This window comes from Hevea brasiliensis, chromosome 15, assembly GCF_030052815.1.
Source record: "Hevea brasiliensis isolate MT/VB/25A 57/8 chromosome 15, ASM3005281v1, whole genome shotgun sequence".
Taxonomy (NCBI): Eukaryota; Viridiplantae; Streptophyta; class Magnoliopsida; order Malpighiales; family Euphorbiaceae; genus Hevea; species Hevea brasiliensis.
Genome location: NC_079507.1, coordinates 2,255,381 through 2,274,223, shown reverse-complemented (window position 1 = coordinate 2,274,223; position 18,843 = coordinate 2,255,381). Strand labels below are relative to the sequence as shown.

Sequence of the window (18,843 nt, the reverse complement as noted above, 5' to 3'; positions counted from 1 at the left end):
CTCTGTTCCAGTTCGGGGGCAAGCAGAACCTTCAAGGCGTGTACATTCTTCAGGGAGGGAAAGTCTTCCTATGGACGAGCTGCCATCAATCTTGCAAGAAACCGATCTGCAGTCGTTCAGCCAGGAATACAATATTCGTCCTGATTCGTACGAACTTATCCGGTGTCACGGTGATCACCGAGCCGATCACTTCTTTGAAGAGAATGACATGGTTATTGTATATGAGGAACAGTTAAAGGCCAGTCTGCGGTTCCCTCTAGAAGATTTCTTCAAGGAGGTCTTAAAATTTCACCGAGTATGCATTGCTCAAGTTCACCCCAACTTGTGGCGGATCTTAGTAGCCTTCCGAGGCCTGTGCCGAGCTAAGGGAATCAGTCCTACGGCAAAGGTGTTCGCGAATCAGCAGTGCTAACTCACAAAGGACGATTTAACACTTGTTCTTTCAGGCGAAGCCTCATTGTGGGCTCTTTACTGATTTGCCCTCCTCCCTTAAGAACTGGAAAAACCGCTTCTTCATTCTGAGGAGCAAAAATCCGAGCTGCTTTGAGGACTTCCCCCGTAGCTGGTGGCACCAGGGGCCCTTGATTCCGAAGCGTATTACCCTGAACAGGGAGGAAGGCCTAATAGTGATGGAATTGAAGAATCAGGCGGCCACTCAAAAGTTCTCCTGTTTAGATGCGGTGGATCGCCGAGTCGTACCATTGACCGCATGATTGATCACCGGCCAAGATCGCGAACTTCCGCTCTCTGACCTCGACATTGGTATTTTCTGCATCTTAGATCTTAGGACCTTAGCGATCTCACTGACCTCTTCTTTGTGCAGGTATGGCGGGTGGTGAGGGTTCCAGGAAGCGGAAGAAAGAAAGAGAGATTTCTCGGAAGATAAAAGAGATGAAGCGTTCGGAACTGCTTCAAACACCCGGCCATGAACCTGGGGAGATACAAGGAGGTCCGCCTCGACCTTCGGGTCTGCCTCGACCTTCGGGTTTGCCGATCGCAGAAGCTATCCGATCTCCTCGTCGATGAGAAGAGCAGCCTCCACCTCCTCCAGTTGCTCCAAGCTCAGAAAAGGGTCCTTCCCAATCTTCTGTGAGGCCCCTTTCTCGTGGCGCTCAAACGTTGGTCGCTTCCCTGGAGAATAACCGGACTGTTCGGGAGAACCCTGGTTTTGCCAAAGTCTTGGGGTCTTCCATCTGCCTTCGGGAGGATTGGGACAGACTGTCTCCGGACAACCTTGACGATATCCTGACTCGATCCATGAGCCTGAACGTGGAGTGTCTGGTGAACCAGCACATAGTTCGGGAAAAGGCTCATCGCCTGGGTAAGGAGGTCGAGAAGAAGAGTCAGGAAGTGGCTTCCCTCCGATCCCAACTCTCATCCACTCAGGATTACATATCTCAAGTTGAGGGGCGCGGTTCTATGAAGATGTGGCCAACAGTCTCATGTTCTGGCTGAAAGGGATCGTGCTCTCGGGGAAGTCCAGGCGCTTCGGGCCAACGAAGCTTCTCAGGTCGCTCAACTTATCGAGGAGCTTAAGGCAAAAGATGAAGAAATGGTGACAGGAATAGCCGGTGCTTATGTGAATGCTCACAAGGACCTCTTGGCTGAACTCCAGAAGTGTTACCCAGAGGAGGACTTCTCTTGGATGGCCGACCTGGCTCCCGGGGGCGAGGGTGAGGATAGCGAAGAGGAGGGAGAGGGTGAGCGAAATGTAGATCAGGCTGGGGGTGATCCCCCAGCCGAATAACTTGTACAAATTCTGAAATGAAATGAAATGAAATGCCTCTTTTGTTCGATGAATGGTTGTGATCGGAAAATTCCTAAACACTTGATTGTCTGAGTATATTGAAATAACTGAAAGCGATTATTATCCTAAGTGTGAGAGATCGGAAAATACAATATGCATGAGATTGGTAAGGAACCAACGCTAAACGGAACTTAATTGAAAATTTGGCTTGAACATCTAAGATCGGGATCTTCCTTAAACCGGATTGGAACCTTAACTTGATTATTCCTAAACTTTTAAAAGGGGGGTCGACCATGAGTACTGGCTGCAAGGATCTAGCGTTAGTTCAATTTCGTCTGACAAGAGAGATCGGGAATGTAGTTAACTGGTCAGGATATTTGACAATTGGCTTGAGAGATCGGTGAATGATTTGAGAGACCGATAAGGCTTTAACGGATACGAGAGCTTAGCATTGACTTAACTCTCTGTGAAGAGAGATCGGAACTGTGGTTAGATGGCAAGGAGAGACTTAGTGCTAGGGATCGGTTTCGAAGTTTATTGATTCTGGGGATCGGCCAAAATATGGTGTCGACAACTATTAATAAATTTTGAATGAATAAATTTTCATATTTATTTTGATTGATAGATTTTAATTTTTTTGTAATACTTTTATCTCTTTTTAAGGTATTTTATCTCTTTTTATGGAGTTTTTATGTGTTTTTGATACAAAAATATTTTGATTTTTTCTAGAAGAGTACCCTATAAATTATATATTTTTTATTTAATAAAAAATTTTAATTTAAAAATTATCTGATAAAATTTATAAAAAAGATAATGGAGACTCAAAGAGTTAAGTGCAGAGCTTGCTATTAATTAATCTATATGCTTTATAAATATTATTAAATTTTTTAAATTATCTGTATATTTTTTTATATGAATGATTAGTTTTATTTATAGATTCATTTATAATTTTCAATTAAATATTTAAAAAATTATTTTTTTATTACCGAAATATATTATAATTAATATTTTCCCCCATTTCATGCATTTGTATATATTATAGAAAAATAATAAATAAAAAAAATAAAGTGATCAAATAAAATTATAAAAATTCAGTAAAAAATTAAAAAATTTACGGAAAAAATATTATGTGTTTGCTTTTGCAGAAAAATTTCTGCATTCATAGGTGGCTGCCAGCAAGTTTTTTTATTGGAGGCAACTTCTCCCTTTATTATTATTATTATTATTATTATTATTATTATTATTATTATTATTTCTCTAGCAACTCATGAGTCTATGTCTATCTAGAATAAAATTTAGGCATATTTCTTTAAATTTATCACTATTAATAAATTTTGAATTAATAAATTTTGAATGAATAAATTTTCATATTTATTTCGATTGATAGATTTTAATTTTTTTTAATACTTTTATTTCTTTTTAAGGTATTTTATCTCTTTTTATGGAGTTTTTATGTATTTTTGATATAAAAATATTTTGATTTTTTCTAGAAGAGTACCCTATAAATTATATATTTTTTATTTAATAAAAAATTTTAATTTATAAATTATCTGATAAAATTTATAAAAAAGATAATAGAGACTCAAAGAATTAAGTGCAGAGCTTGCTATTAATTAATCTATATGCTTTATAAATATTATTAAATTTTTTAAATTATTATATTTTTTTATATGAATTATTAGTTTTATTTATAGATTCATTTATAATTTTCAATTAAATATTTAAAAAATTATTTTTTTATTACCGAAATATATTATAATTAATATTTTCCCCCATTTCATACATTTGTATATATTATAGAAAAATAATAAATAAAAAAAATAAAGTGATCAAATAAAATTATAAAAATTCAGTAAAAAATTAAAAAATTTAGGGAAAAAATATTATGTGTTTGCTTTTGCAGAAAAATTTCTGCATTCATAGGTGGCTGCCAGCAAGTTTTTTTATTGGAGGCAACTTCTCCCTTTTATTATTATTATTATTATTATTATTATTATTATTATTATTATTATTATTATTACTATTACTACTCTAGCAACTCATAAGTCTATGTCTATCTAGAATAAAATTTAGGTATTTTTCTTTAAATTTATCATTATTAATAAATTTTGAGTGAATAAATTTTTATATTTATTTTGATTACTAGATTTTATTTTTTTGTAATACTTTTATATCTTTTTAAGGTATTTTATTTTTTTTTATAGAGTTTTTATGTGTTTTTATTAAAAAATATGTTGATTTTTTCTAGAAGATTACCCTATAAATTATATATTTTTTATTTAATAAAAAATTTTAATTTAAAAATTATCTGATAAAATTTATAAAAAAGATCATAGAGACTCAAAGAGTTAAGTGCAGAGCTTGTCATTAATTAATCTATATGATTTATAAATAATTTTTTAAATTATCTGTATATTTTTTTATATGAATGATTAGTTTTATTTGTAGATTCATTTATAATTTTTTATTAAATATTTAAAAAATTATTTTTTAATTACTGAGATATATTATAATTAATATATATTTTTTTCTATTTTTGAAACTCAACAGTTTCATTCCTCGGTTTTGAACGATTCAAAGTCCATTCGTTCATATTTTCGTCCATTCTCCATTAATTAAATAGAAAAAGATCTAAATACCCTCCAAGTTCCGTTCTTAATCCTCCCTCTGTCCCTCACTTCTTCACTTTGCTAAGAAACTTTCTGAGCTCTCCTCGTATCCAGTTGAAGAAAGCCTCCTCGCAAACCCATTTTTCTTCTCCTTTGACATTAGCCCATCAACTCTACTGTCTTTCTCCCTACCAAACCCACAGCAATCAGCTCCTTACCTCATTCCTTAATCTCGGCTCCCACCCCCCTTCACTCACCTCTCGCAAAGAACCTCTTGCTCCTCTCACCGACCAAAAAACTTACATGAGACCAAACCCAGCTCACCTCCCTTCCGTACCAAGCTTTTATGGAGGCATTTGAGTGGAGAGAGGGTGACATGCAATTTCTTTGAGGGAGGGAGGGAGGAAGGGAGATGCGATGGTGGCAAGGCAGTGAGGGATTGCAACTTGCAAGTGATAGACGATGGTGGCAATTGGCATGGGGAGGTGCTCTGCTCTGTGTGATGGTGTCGAGGCAGCAAAGGGTCTTACAGATAACTTAACAGCATTACAGGTGAGAGGAGAGATCAAGAGGGGACTTGAAAGGAGCAAGGGGTGGGAAAAGTGAATAAAGAAAGAATCAAAGAAATCAATAGGGGGGAATAGAGGCATCAATGGAAGAGAAAAAGAGAGGGGAGACTGAAATAGAGAGAAAAATCGAAAAGGGCAAGAAGTAGAGGGGTTATATTGTTATTGTTGTAAGAGAGAGGTGATAAGAATGAGAATTTATGATTGTTCAACAAGCAAATGAGAAATGCATGTTGATTTGCGCAATGCCTTTCTCTTGTTTGATGAAATGCCTAAGAGAAGCATCATTACAGAATGAACATTTTTTGAATAACGAGAGGTGTACAGAGAGGTGGTAGGTTTTTCTTAGGAAATTTTTAATTTAATTAAGGGTAATATGATCATTTCATAATTCACTAAGGACACTTTTAAGTGAAAGGACTTCATTTTTGACAGTTTCAAAATTCAGGAATGATACTGTTGAGTTTTAAAATTAAAGAGATAGGTATTAATTATGAAAAAGTAGTTTTTCCTAAATATTTTTTCATTTTTATAAAAAAAAATTCTCCATTCGTACGATGGTTTAGAAATTTTTTTAAGTGGGACGTTTACTCTGTTTAGGAGCGTGATGTCAGTCCCGCCACTAGGGCGGTAGGCGTGGGTGTGTGGGTCCAACGACAGTGACAGCAACAGTATCTTCTCCAAAGGCAGTCTTTATCTATCTGTAGCATTGGATTTGTTTCTTCCAAATGGATTCTCTCACACAAAATCTTTTTTAATCTATCTATTCTCGGCACAAAACTATACATTTTATTTTGCTACGGAAAAACACTCAGATTCCACACGCCAGACAAAACTCATTGCGCCAAGCAAGCCTAAACCGCCTTATCATCTTCTTTTTCTATGTTTTTCTATTGAGAAAGAGAGAGAGAGAGAGAGATTAGTTCATCATTATCAAACATCTGTTTTAATAATTTTCTGTTTCTGTGTATACGTACAGTTTTTGAGAGAGAAAGAGGGAGAGATAAAGAGACTGTGATCTGTTATTGTGCAGCAAAATTGATATCGGAATACCCTTTTGCTTCTAAAAGAATGGTGGGTATTTTCTCAAGATTTTCTGTTCGTAGAGTTGGCCATAGACGAACCCAGAGTGCTATTGTAAGAAACCTTTGTGTCTGTTTCTACTATTTCAAGGAATTGAACAATATCGTTATGGTTTTGCTGTTTCTTCTTTCTTTTTTTCCTATTTTGTTCTATTTTTAAATTTGATTGGTGATTGTTACTGTTAGAATCTCTGTAATCTTTTTCTTGAATAGTAGTGAATTATAGTGGGAAGAAAAATTTCTTGCATGGGTTGACTTCGTCTCCTGCACTATATTTCTTCAAGCTGGATTTGATTTGGTGATTTTCTGTAGGTTTGACCTTTACAATTGTAATTGGTTGTTCTTAAATTTATTTGATTTATGCTGAAACATTTTTATTATGTCCAGTGGAGGATTATCCTGATCTTGGACCATTGGTATTCTGCTGCTGTTATCACATTCTGTTTCTTTCTTTCTTTCTTCCTTCCTTTTTTATATTAGGTCCGCTCTCCAATTTCTTAGTTTGCGGCCATTTTTTCAATGGATTTGATGTTTGTATCTGTTCTAGGACGCTAATTGTTAATTTGTAAATTTGTTTGGTTAATGAATGGCTTACATGTCGCAGGATGAGAGGGAAGTATTGCCCCCAAATGCAGACCTTACCAGGGCAGCCGCTGCCGCTGCTTCTGCTCCTCATGGGATTGAAGTAGCAGTAGAGTTTAAGCCAGTTGAGCACCCAATTGAGCCTCTCGACAGCGATCAACCAATTCTTTGCCCACAACCTGAACCTTCAATTCTTAACGTAAGCTTGATTACTGATTTTTCTTTTCGTATATTGTTTATGAATTTTGTATTCTTGGTACCAAATTGATGTTTCCTTTTGTTGTTGTTCTAATCTATTCCAATGGGTTGAAAGATATTGATCATCTCCTCCCACTCCTCCCTCCCCTGTTTTCCCTCTCTTTCACAGATGTCTGGTTAGTTCATATTGCATTTATTGTACCAAATTCAATTAGTTTTTCCTGTGTGCATAATTTGATTACATGATTGTCAAAGACTTACAAATAATGTCAAGTGATTCAAGTCATCATATTCTGTGGCAACATTGACTAGTATATTTTTCTTCTTGAGCACACTAATTTTTTGGTGAGTTTTAAGTTTATGATATAAGGTAATTTTTTACTAACACTTCTGATTTAGAGATGTATTGCCTAACATTTTGTGTGGTTTGGTAGAAGAATGAGTGGACAAGAAAAGGGAAAAGAAAATAGATGAGGTGAAAGGTTCAGTCGTTTATTTGGTTGGAAGGAAAGGAAAAGAACAAGCTCCCTTTTTCAGTGGATCTTAGAATTTTCAATTCTATGAAATTGGAGAGCTTAGGATGGGAAAGAGTAGAAAATGGGTGCAATTTTAGTTTGCTCTTTCTACCAACAAATAAAAACATGCTTGAGCGGCTCTTTTAGCCTTTTCAGAAAAAATTTCTGTTAGGTACCAATCTTCATTTTCTTTGTTATCCAAACAATGAAGGAAGGGTGTCCTTCCTTCTTTCTCCCACCCTCTTCTTGCCTTCTATACTTCCTTTTTCACTGCCTTCCTAAAGCTACATCAGGCAGTGCTTTCATGTCATGTGGAATGCAAAGGAAAAGTTGTGTATTTGAGGGGATAGAGCATTCAACAATGGATGAAGATTTGGTCTTCTCTTTACTTCATTTCAGTTATCTGGTTATTTTTCTAAGTTTTCAGAAGTTCACATTTTTAGGTTTTAGTTGTTATTTCTTTTTCAACACTTGGTATTCAACTTGCATACATCCTATGAACATGCGTTTGGTCTACTGATATGCTGCAGAAAAAAGTTCAGGAATTATTTTGATTTAATTCTTAATTATATAACATTAGGTTATCTACAAAGTTTTCCTATCTAGAGTCTTATGTAATTCCCCATTTACAAAATTCATTATTTTGTAGGATTTTTTTTTTATTTAGAAAAAATTTGTTTACTAGTTATTGTTGTTTTAGAATTTTCCAAAATTTTGCTTGTAAGGTTTTTGATAGTGGGATTGAGTATTTTGATTTGGTTTTGAATGCTCTTTCTTTTGCAACTATAATACATGTGGTATTGTTCACACCCCCTCCAAACCCTAAATTTCTTTTCTATATGCATTTCTTATGGGTAACTACTCTTTATTTATAATTTTTTATGCCTAATGATCTCGTTTATCTTGAGCTTTTCTTGAATTTTCCTTTCTATCCAATTTTAAAAGTTTTAGTAATGTTAAAACAGGTATGCAAATTTAAAGTATACACACAATCGCATATCACACCGCATAAAGGGAAGAAAAAGAATGAACATAATATTTATGTAGTTTGACTGTAACGTCTATATCCATAGGCAAGACGAGAGAAAAAGATTCTACTATGATGAAAAAAAAAAGTAAGATACAATTACTGAGAACTCTTAATTCCTAATTCCAATGTGTTTTCTAAATTTCTCACAATACTATGACGAAAGGTAGAAAAATATAATATTTATACTGGTTCATACCATTTATTTGTAATTTGAAGGAATAAACTCAACTCAACTCAACTAAACTAAGCCTTTATTCCAAAAATTTGGGGTTGGGTATATGGATTTTCTTTCTCCACTCTAAACGATTTTGGGTTAAATCCTCGGAAATGTATAATGCTTCTAGGTCATGTTGTACTACTGTCCTTTAATTCAGTTTAGGTCTACCCCTACTTTTCTTTCTATCCTTTACCCTAATGTGCTCTACTTGTCTAACTGGAGCCTCCGTATGTCTATGTTTCACATGACTAAACTATCTCAATCTCCCTTCTCTCAACTTATCCTCAATTGGTACCACTCCTGCCTTTTCTCTAATACTCTCATTACGGACTTTATCTAGTCTAGTATGGCCACACATCCACCTTAGCATTCTCATCTCCGCAACTCTTATCTTAGACAAATACGACTCATTCAGTGCCCAATACTCCCTACTATATAACATGGCCGGTTGTATGGCTGTACGGTAAAATTTTCCTTTCAACTTATTGGGAATCTTGCGATCACATAAAACTCTCGTAGCACTTCTCCACTTCAACCATCCGGCTTTAATCCTATGACTAACATCCTCCTCACATCCCCCATCTACTTGAAGAACTGAGCTGAAATATTTAAAGTAATTACTTTGGGACAGTATCACTCCATCTAAATTAACTCCATCCAAATTAACTCCTTCCTTATCACTAGTTCGGCCTTCACTGAACTTGCAATGCATGTATTCTGTCTTCTTTCTACTTAACTTAAAGCCTTTTGACTCTAGAGTACTTCTCCAAAGCTCTAGCTTTCTATTAACTCGTTCTTGTGTTTCATCTATCAGAACTATATCATCCGCAAACGTCATGCACCGAGGGATACTCTCTTGTATATGTTTTGTTAATTCATTTAAAACTAATGTAAAAAGGTATGCAAATTTAAAGTATACACACAATCGCATAATCACACAGCATAAAGAGAAGAAAAAGAATGAACATAATATTTATGTAGTTTGACTGTAACGTCTATATCCACAGGCAAGACGAGAGAAAAAGGTTCTACTATGATGAAAAAAAAAAAGTAAGATACAATCACTGAGAACTCTTAATTCCTAATTTCAATGTGTTTTCTAAATTTCTCACAATACTATGACGAAAGGTAGAAAAATATAATATTTATACTGGTTCATACCATTTATTTGTAATTTGAAGGAATAAGCTCAACTCAACTCAGCTCAACTCAACTCAACTCAACTCAACTAAGCCTTTATCCCAAAAATTTAGGGTCGGGTGTATGGATTCTCTTTCTCCATTCTAAACGATTTTGGGTTAAATCCTCAGAAATGTATAATGCTTTTAGGTCATGTTGTACTACTGTCTTCCAAGTCTGGTTTAGGTCTACCCCTACTTTTCTTTCTATCCTTTACCCTAATGTGCTCTACTTGTCTAATTGGAGCCTCCGTATGTCTATGTTTCACATGACCAAACTACCTCAATCTCCCTTCTCTCAACTTATCTTCAATTGGTACCACTCCTACCTTTTCTCTAATACTCTCATTATGGACTTTATCTAGTCTAGTATGGCCACTCATCCACCTTAGCATTCTCATCTCCGCAACTCTTATCTTAGACAAATACGACTCATTCAGTGCCCAATACACCTTACTATATAACATGGCCGGTTGTTTGGCTGTACGGTAAAATTTTCCTTTTAACTTATTGGGAATCTTGCGATCACATAAAACTCTCGTGGCACTTCTCCACTTCAACCATCCGGCTTTAATCCTATGATTAACATCCTCCTCACATCTCCCATCTACTTGAAGAACTGAGTTGAGATATTTAAAGTAATTACTTTGGGACAGTATCACTCCATCCAAATTAACTCATTCCCTATCACCAGTTTGGCCTTCACTGAACTTGCAATGCATGTATTCTGTCTTCTTTCTACTTAACTTACTTAAAGCCTTTTGACTCTAGAGTACTTCTCCAAAGCTCTAGCTTTCTATTAACTCCTTCTTGTATCTCATCTATCAGAACTATATCATCCGCAAACGTCATGCACCGAGGAATACTCTCTTGTATATGTTTCGTTAATTCATCTAAAACTAATGTAAAAAGGTAAGGGCTTACAGCTGAACCTTGGTGTAATCCAACTGAGATAGGAAAATCTCTTGTGTCCCCTCCCACTGTGCGCATAATAGTAATTGCTCCTTCATACATGTCTTTCAACACTTGTATGTACCTAATAGATACCTCATTTTGTTCTAACACTCTCCATAAGACATCTCTTGGAACACTATCATAAGCCTTTTCCAAATCGATAAAAACCATGTGTAAATCTTTTCTCGCATCTCTATATTTCTTCATCAAGCTTCTGATGAGAAAGATCGCCTCCATAGTTGAATGACCAGGCATGAAGTCAAATTGATTGGGAGAGATAGAAGTATCATGACGTAGTCGATGTTTCACAACTCTCTCCCACAACTTCATAGTATGACTTATGAGTTTAATTCCCCTATAGTTTGAGCAACTCTGCATGTTTCCCTTATTTTTAAAAATATGTACTAAAATACTTCTCCATTCATCAGGCATTTTCTTTGAATTTAGAATCTTATTAAACAATTTAGTTAACTATGTTACTCTCATATCTCCCAAACACTTCCACACTTCAATTGGTATTCCATCGGGTCCACAGGCTTTACCCACTTTCATTCTCTTAAGTGTTTCCTTTATTTCTAAAAATTTAATCTTTCTAGTATAATTCACATTCTTTTCTATTGCTCTGTAGTCTATATTCACGCTATTACCATTTTAATTTGAAGGAATAAATTGAAATAATTATATTTTCTACAAACTATCGCTAATTATTTCAATTTATTCATTTAAATTATAAATAAACAGTATTACCCCAAATACACTTAAATTCAATAATATAAATTTAAATTTAAAACTTTTAAAATAAATCTCAAAATGTATTAAAAAATATTAAAATAATCAAATTAATAAATTATATATTTGTTAAGGATAAATTATATAGACAATACCTCAACTTAGGGGTATGTAACAGTAAGGTACTTAAACTTCAATTGGTAACACAAAATTTTATTACCTTTTAATTTAAGTAATATAAACCCCTTTGTGATATTCAGTAGCTGGTTTCTAGATTATTTATGTTGACGTAGCGTTTTTAAATTTAAAAATTATGTTTTAAGAGATTGATAATTTAAGGTAAATAGGTTTTGGCTTGTTGAAATGTCAATATGTGTAATTTGAATCATTGGGATTGTGGGTAGATAGAGAACAAAATTAAGTTTTTTTCTTGACATGTGTTAAATTAATAAATAGAAAATATAATTTTCAATCTGATAAGTGCCATGTTAGCCAAAAAAGAAAAGAAAAAAACCTAGAAACTAACTGTTGAACGTTACTGGGATTTTATGTTACTTAAATTAAAGAACAGAAAGTTTTGTTATACAAATTAAAGTTTAGGTGCTGTACTGTTATATACCTCTAAGTTAAGGTACTGTCAATGTAATTTATCCTATTTCTAAAATTTTTAAGGTATTACATGATGTTGTTATTGTGATTAGAAAATGTGAAATTAGGAGAGATGTGAGGAGAGAGAAATATTTTATTTGTGGTAACTTGTAAACCTCCAATTATAGCTAACGGAGACTTACTCAAATTGAAATTGATGGAGCTTTGAGTTTTAAGAAAAAAAATTGAAGTTGAGTGACAGTACTGAAAAATAAAAAATATTAAAGTTGAGTGACTGTGAGTGAAAATTTGACCAATTAACCTAGAAACTTGCAATATCTGGTCACAGTGACTTTAATAATACTCAAATTGAAGTTAAATGAGTTTTAGGAAAGAAATTATGGTTGAGTGACTTTTATGAAATGGCTCATAAAATTGAGTGATCTCGAGTGATAATTACCCTCCAAAATCCTTTGATTAGTTATACTCAAATTTACAAGGGAAAGAAGAAGGAATTGCATTCCATTTAGCATGGACTGGAGATTTGGCAGTAAGAGTTTTTCATATCTCTAAGGTATTTAAGACCTATAAAGTCCAGACTTGCTTTGAAAGATCACCAATTCTGAGATAGGTAAGAAAGGACACTAATAATAGCGTTTCCTCATTACTGCCAATTACTGCCAATAATTAGCTCAGGTTTTTTGCAACTTATGATTTCTAGCAATTCTTATTAGGAGGGCAGACCACATTCTGGAAATGACTCTTGCTTTTGACAATGATCTATTCTTGAATGCATAAGTGAAGGAAGGAGCAATTGCATATGTTTTCAAATCTGAGGATTTGAAAAACTGAAGATTTGTCATATTTGGGGCGTATAATCCTCCTATTGGAAAAGATACAAAATTAAAGTAGTTGTTGATTTCTAAGGAAGTGAGAGATGTGAGTTCTCCATGGCTCAACATCATAATTTTACTTGGAGAAACAGATTTTAGATGGTTTGTTGTTGTGAATTGATTATGGGGAAGCTTAGAAATTTGGATTGGGTTGTGTTAGAGAGAGAGCAAAGAGAAAGAGAGAGGTGGGGGAGGGGTGTGTGGGGGATGGGGGTTGTGTGGAGTAGAGAGAAAGGAGTGAAGAGAAAAATTAATTTATGAGAAAAACGTATTATATGCAAAGAAAGAAAATCTAAATATGGTCAAAAGGACTTTATTATTAATTGAATTAATGTTTAATGAGTTTTGTGATACAAATTGATGTTCAAAAATGGTATTGTTACAACACCCTAAGTTGAGGGATAGTGAAATTTACCCCAAATATATCGAATTAGCCGATCTTGAAGAGATAAAGCCTGATTCTAGTTTGACAACTCCAAAGGTACAAGTACAATTGATTGTGGAGAACAATACAATTTATTATTAGTTTGTATAAAAGTGTGATCTGGTGAACAGATTGTTGATATTAAACAGCTAACTGTTTTGATTGGTAGTAATTCCTTATTCCATATAGATTCAATAGTGAATTCAGGAAAACTATGTTGTTGAGAACCTTCTTGTTGAAAATCTAGAACTCAGCCTTTAGGAATGAAGGTTCTGACTTCCCAAATGGCACCTCAGCTGGAACTTTGTTGGTGAACATCGTTTGCAGCAGTATAACACTGGAACCAGCTTCTTGGAGAGTCATTGGGCAAACAAATAGCTTCAGCAAGGCCCTGATTTTCTTTCTCTGCCTTCTCATTTCAAACTCATTCTCTTTTAGCAGTAGATAATTGCAATATCTGAAGAAACACATCTTCTTCCTCTGCCTTCTTCTAATTGCAAACTCAGTCTCTTTGAGCAGTAAATGATTGCAATTTCTCAATTGTAAGACACTTCTACCAATCTTTACTTCATAAGGCATGAGATAGACATCTTGAACATGGCCAAATGATGAAAAAGATTCCTCAACTTCCATTTCAGTAGCTTGATTGTTCAGTATCCCACCAACAAATTGTACTCAACTGCACCGAGGTGCTCCCCGTCAACATATCTTACTTGGATAGGATGTTGATTGTGCAAAACTCTGATGACCATATCATATTCCTTAGAAGTTGTGTATTTAGCAAAACAATACCATTATCTAAGATTGCAACACTTTCATTAAGGAGCTTGATGTTTATGTCCCTATGAATTCCAAATACAGCTGTAGGAATTGGATTGATTGAAATTGTACTAGAAATCAATTTCTTGTTCCTCTCCTGGTCAAGATGGAGTTCTTTCTTCACCTCAGATTCCTGGTCATTCTTATTGAAATTTTCTCCTAAGTCATCTTGTTCCATACTTGGCTTTTCAGGAGTTCCAAGCAGCTGATCTGCGTTAGTTATCTGCTCCTCTACCTTATGAATTGATTCCTTCAACTTCTCTAATTTCTGTTGAAACAATTTGTTTTTTTTTTTTCGCCAATTTTTGCACCAATTCTTCTTCCTGACTCCTTAATCTTCTATCAAGAATTTTACTTATACCCATAAAAATCTTTTCTTCCTAAGATTGTGTTCCCATGGTCTGATACTCTAATTGTGTCTTGTTTCCAAGAAAATTGAGAGAGGAACAAGAACTTCAGGAAAACAAGAAAATCAAGGAAGAGTAGAGATCTAATTCTTGGAAATCAAAATAGGAACTTGGGGGAAGGAATTTTTTTTTTAATTACAAATATTTCTGAAATTTGGAAAAGTATGGTTCTCGAGAAAGAAGAAATTAGGGAAAAAAAATGGAGGAAGAACAAAAGTTTCAAGAATTTCAAGAAATAGGTTTCTTGAAATGCAGGAAGTGAAAAATTGAAGAAGAAAAATAGAAGAAGAAAGAAATTTGATTCAAGAATTTCAAGAAAGAAAGAAAGAAGAAGAAGAAATAAGATCTGCGGAGAAGAAGAAGAAAATAAAGGGAAAGAAGGGAAGAAATTTCAGGGGAAGTAAGAAGAATTAGAGGAACAAGAGAGGGAAAAACCTGGAATTGAGGAGACTCCCATTCATCTGCTCATAATTGCGACTTCAGTAAGGAAGTTTGGAAGCAATCCCACCTCAAAACCAAGCTCCGATACCACTTGTTACATGTCAGCCCTGAACGCTTTCGAAACTCAAGATAACTAATGAAGAACGTATTGGATGAGAAAAGAGATAGAAGTAGATGATAAAAAGAAGATAGAGTAGATGAGAAGAAAAATAGATTGGATGAGAAGAAAAGAGAATATTAGAGATAAGAGAAGAGTATTCTTGTTTATTGATTCTTGGAATAGCATGAATGAATACAGATGAGGATTCTCCTTTTACACAATAATAGTGCAACTGCTACTAACTAATTCTGTTATTCTAAACTACTCGACTCTTCTATTGCTTATTACTATTTATCTTCTTTGTCCTATATGTGTAACAGGTGCTTAGGAAAATTAAGCCATTTTCAAATCTAGATTTCAGAAATTTACTGAAAAGGAACAAACCTACTAGGAAATCACACAAACAGACACATGTATGTCTACTGACTACCACTAGTCACTCTTGGCTGTTACTGGCCACCAGCAACTGCCACTGGTCACTGTTGGCTTTTGTAATTTTAGCGTAGGTTGTTCTTATATTTGAATATGGCTACTGGAAAAAGTGCTGATGTTCCAGTATAATTCATTCCAATATCTGCACCACTAATGCCACTTTCATGTAAATTCAATCCTACTATCTTTAGCAGCATGAAACTGCTATTGCCTTTGTTGTACTGACAATTTACAACCATCACCATTATGCCACCCTTCCACAACATTGCATGAATGTGGGCAAAATTGTCAATACTGCATTGAAACATAATATTTTTTCATTGGAATGGAAATGTTTGCTAGTTGTGAATTGATGGTGAGGTCAATGGCCCTGCAATTGTTCCACAATCTTTGATGAACTTGCAGTAGCGAGCCTAAGGAATCCACATAGCTCTCTTACAACACTTGATAATGGCCACTCCATAATAGCCTAAATCTTTGTGTTATCATCTGCAACTCCTGTGGAAGATATAACATGGGCCAAGTAGTATAGTTGCTGCTGTCCAAAGTTGAGCTTTGATTGTTTTAAGTAAAGCGCTGCACTTGAAGCGCAAGGAAAACCAAGCACATGTGCTGGAGATGCTCTGTCCAAGAACGACTAAATCAAAATATTGTCAAAAAATACAAGAACAAATTTCTTAAGGCATGGTTGGAATACCTTGTTCATGAGTGCTTGGTAGATGGAGGGGGCATTTGTTAATCCAAACTGCATGACAAGGAATTCAAAATGCTCATAATGAATGCAGAAGGCAGTCTTTCCAATATCCTGGGGATACATCTGAATCTGATGGTATTGTGTCCAAGGGCAATTAACAGAGAAATCTGCAAGTGAGGAGCTACTGGGTTGAGGTTTATTAGTGTTCTGGCCTTTGTTAGTGAGAAATCTGCAAGGACCAGGTTTATTGGTGTCCAAGGGTAAACTTTTGTGGAAGAACTAAAAGGGCTTGCTAGAGAGAACCTTTCTCTTGAGTATTTAGGAGACTTAATCCTGAAATGAACTTAGCTGCCGTTTCATTAATTTCAACTAGCTTTTAAATACAAAAATATAACAGAAAAATCAAGATTCTCTGAAGCTAAATCACTCAAGTTTGTTTGCAGCAACTGAAGTTTAAATTTTGAACTTAAACAGCCACATCTAATCCAGCTTCTTTTTTCCCATGTGAATAGTGCCTGTAAATCTGCCCAAGGTAGGGATCCAGCTTAAACTGAATTTCCCTGGTCCTTGGGTAACTGATTGGAGCTCATAACATTATATGACTGATGCAGGATGTCATGTGATGAAGGATGTCATGTGATGAAGGGCTAGGATAAAAGAATTATAACTTTGAGAGTTGTGGTACTCCTGGTAGGAAGGTTGGGTGAGGAAAGTCTACCATAAAGAGATTTCAGTTTAGGATGTAACATAGTAAGGAGTAAGGACATACTATGCTTTTTGTAATGGAACCAGGGAATGGATTTTGTAGGAAGATATTGCTGAGGATTCAAGAAGAGCAGGGAGGCAACAGGAATAACAAAGAGGAGCAAGTATCCAGCAAGAGAAATAAAGGGTCTAGTAAAGAACTGGATTTCAACACGTCCAACAAAATACTTAGAAGATTACATGACTTGTGCTCATGTATGAAAAATTATTCTTATTGAAATAATCCTTGCTCATGAGCTTCCTCTGAGCTAGTAGTTTTAAGCTACTTATGAGCTGTTATATGGAGAAGCTACCAGCTATCTAAAAAAAAAATGAGAAATTCTTTAACAATGCTTTAATTTATTAAAAACTACTTTTTCATGTAGAAATTATTGAGGGTATAATGATATGTGCATTTTTCTTTAATATTCTTTGAAGCACACTGCTGGAAACATCTACTCTAGCTATTCAATATTCTTTATTATCTTTGGCTCCTAGATGAGTAATTTTCTAGAACTAGCTCGTCGGTGTATAATCAATACAGTTAAGGAAAGACGAATTAAATGTGCATTTTACGGTCCATTGTAATAGCTGAATGACTTGCTATGAAAGGAAATGTTGCCTTCCTTATGTTCTGTTTAGGGTGATTTCTTGTGTGTACAGCAGAAAGCTCTTGCCTTACAGTACTCTCATGAAATGAGCCAGGCATGCCTTAAGTGAGAACTGGCAGCAATTGAGAAATTAAATGATCAAGGAGAATATGACCGTTGAGAACTGATGGGAGTGGATTCTACATTCAGTTTTGTGTCATAGGGTACTACAGAATAGAAATTTGTTGATATATAAAAGATATCCAGTTTTTTGTTGCACACGCTTGATTCTTTTAGCTGACTGCTGCTGTGTTCTATAGATTTTGATATCATCTTTCTCAAATGTCAGGATGGAAGACTATGGAAAGAGAGAGTATCGGCAACTGTGAGGAGGAGGGCTGACTTGCCTGTTATGAAAGAAGATGGGGCGCTTGAATCTGAAACTGCAGGGACAAAGACGCGGCCAATTCAGTCCAATAGATTGATTCTACCATCCATCAGTGCTCCTGAACATAACTTGCTTAAACTACTTGAAGAATGTAGTGCATCTGGGATCTAAAGCCTGGTATCAGTTTCCGATTGGAATGCAGGTTTACATAAATTCCATATGTAAGTTCATGTGTTCTTTCATTTTACACCCTGGATTATCAAACATTAGATGTGTATTTCCAGATGATTTATAGAAAAATATCCTCCCCCACCCCTTTATAGTAAGTAAATTTAATAGTTACACTTAGCAATGAAAGTATATGCCTGACGTTCTGAGCTTGTGTAATACTTGATGGTCATACTAAGCAAAATGAATCTGAATCTAAGCAAATTGAATTTCAGTATCAATCTTTCTTATGCACTCCTTGCTTTAGACATGGGTATGCTTTGCACGTATCTCTCGATGAGGATCCTTTGAATTTGTAGTCTCCTGTACATCTATCTAATGTAGGAGTCTCATCAGATGCACTCTACGTTCTAGCTGATACAGAGACAACACTAACTATTGTCTAGATTCCAAGGCAGCTTTTCTGAACTGAGCTACCAAAGCTTGTTCCTATAGAGTGACTGTAAATTACGAAAAGCTCCACAACAATATGCAGCTTATTCAAGCAACAGATCCTATCTTCCGCATAAAACCAAATGGGACCATCAGGACAATCTTCAGAACACATTTTCCTATTACCATCTTTGCCTTGAAAATGAGCAGTTGTAAAATAGCCCAAGCTGCTATGACCAAGCATGCTTGATACCACTAAATGTGACGCCCCTTACCCGTCTACCGTATAGCCGAGCAAGAAGTGCCACATTCGGTG

General features: G+C 35.0%; 1 protein-coding gene across 4 annotated transcripts; it reads left to right on the top strand.

Annotated features, from left to right (window-relative positions):
• The first annotated feature begins 4,366 nt into the window (after positions 1-4,366).
• Positions 4,367-18,376, top strand: LOC131173791 (uncharacterized). Of its 4 annotated transcripts, none has more exons than XM_058136135.1 (4): positions 4,373-4,908; positions 5,902-5,996; positions 6,609-6,785; positions 17,889-18,376. In XM_058136135.1, exons 2-4 carry the CDS (start codon positions 5,994-5,996, stop codon positions 18,096-18,098), a joined length of 390 nt encoding a protein of 129 aa, XP_057992118.1. In that variant the 5' UTR covers positions 4,373-4,908; positions 5,902-5,993; the 3' UTR covers positions 18,099-18,376. The 4 variants fall into 4 exon arrangements, with proteins under 4 accessions (XP_057992114.1, XP_057992118.1, XP_057992115.1 ...); XM_058136132.1 differs by having other exon boundaries at positions 4,377-4,908; positions 5,902-6,059; XM_058136131.1 differs by lacking the exon at positions 5,902-5,996 and having other exon boundaries at positions 4,367-4,908.
• The last annotated feature ends 467 nt before the right edge of the window (positions 18,377-18,843 follow it).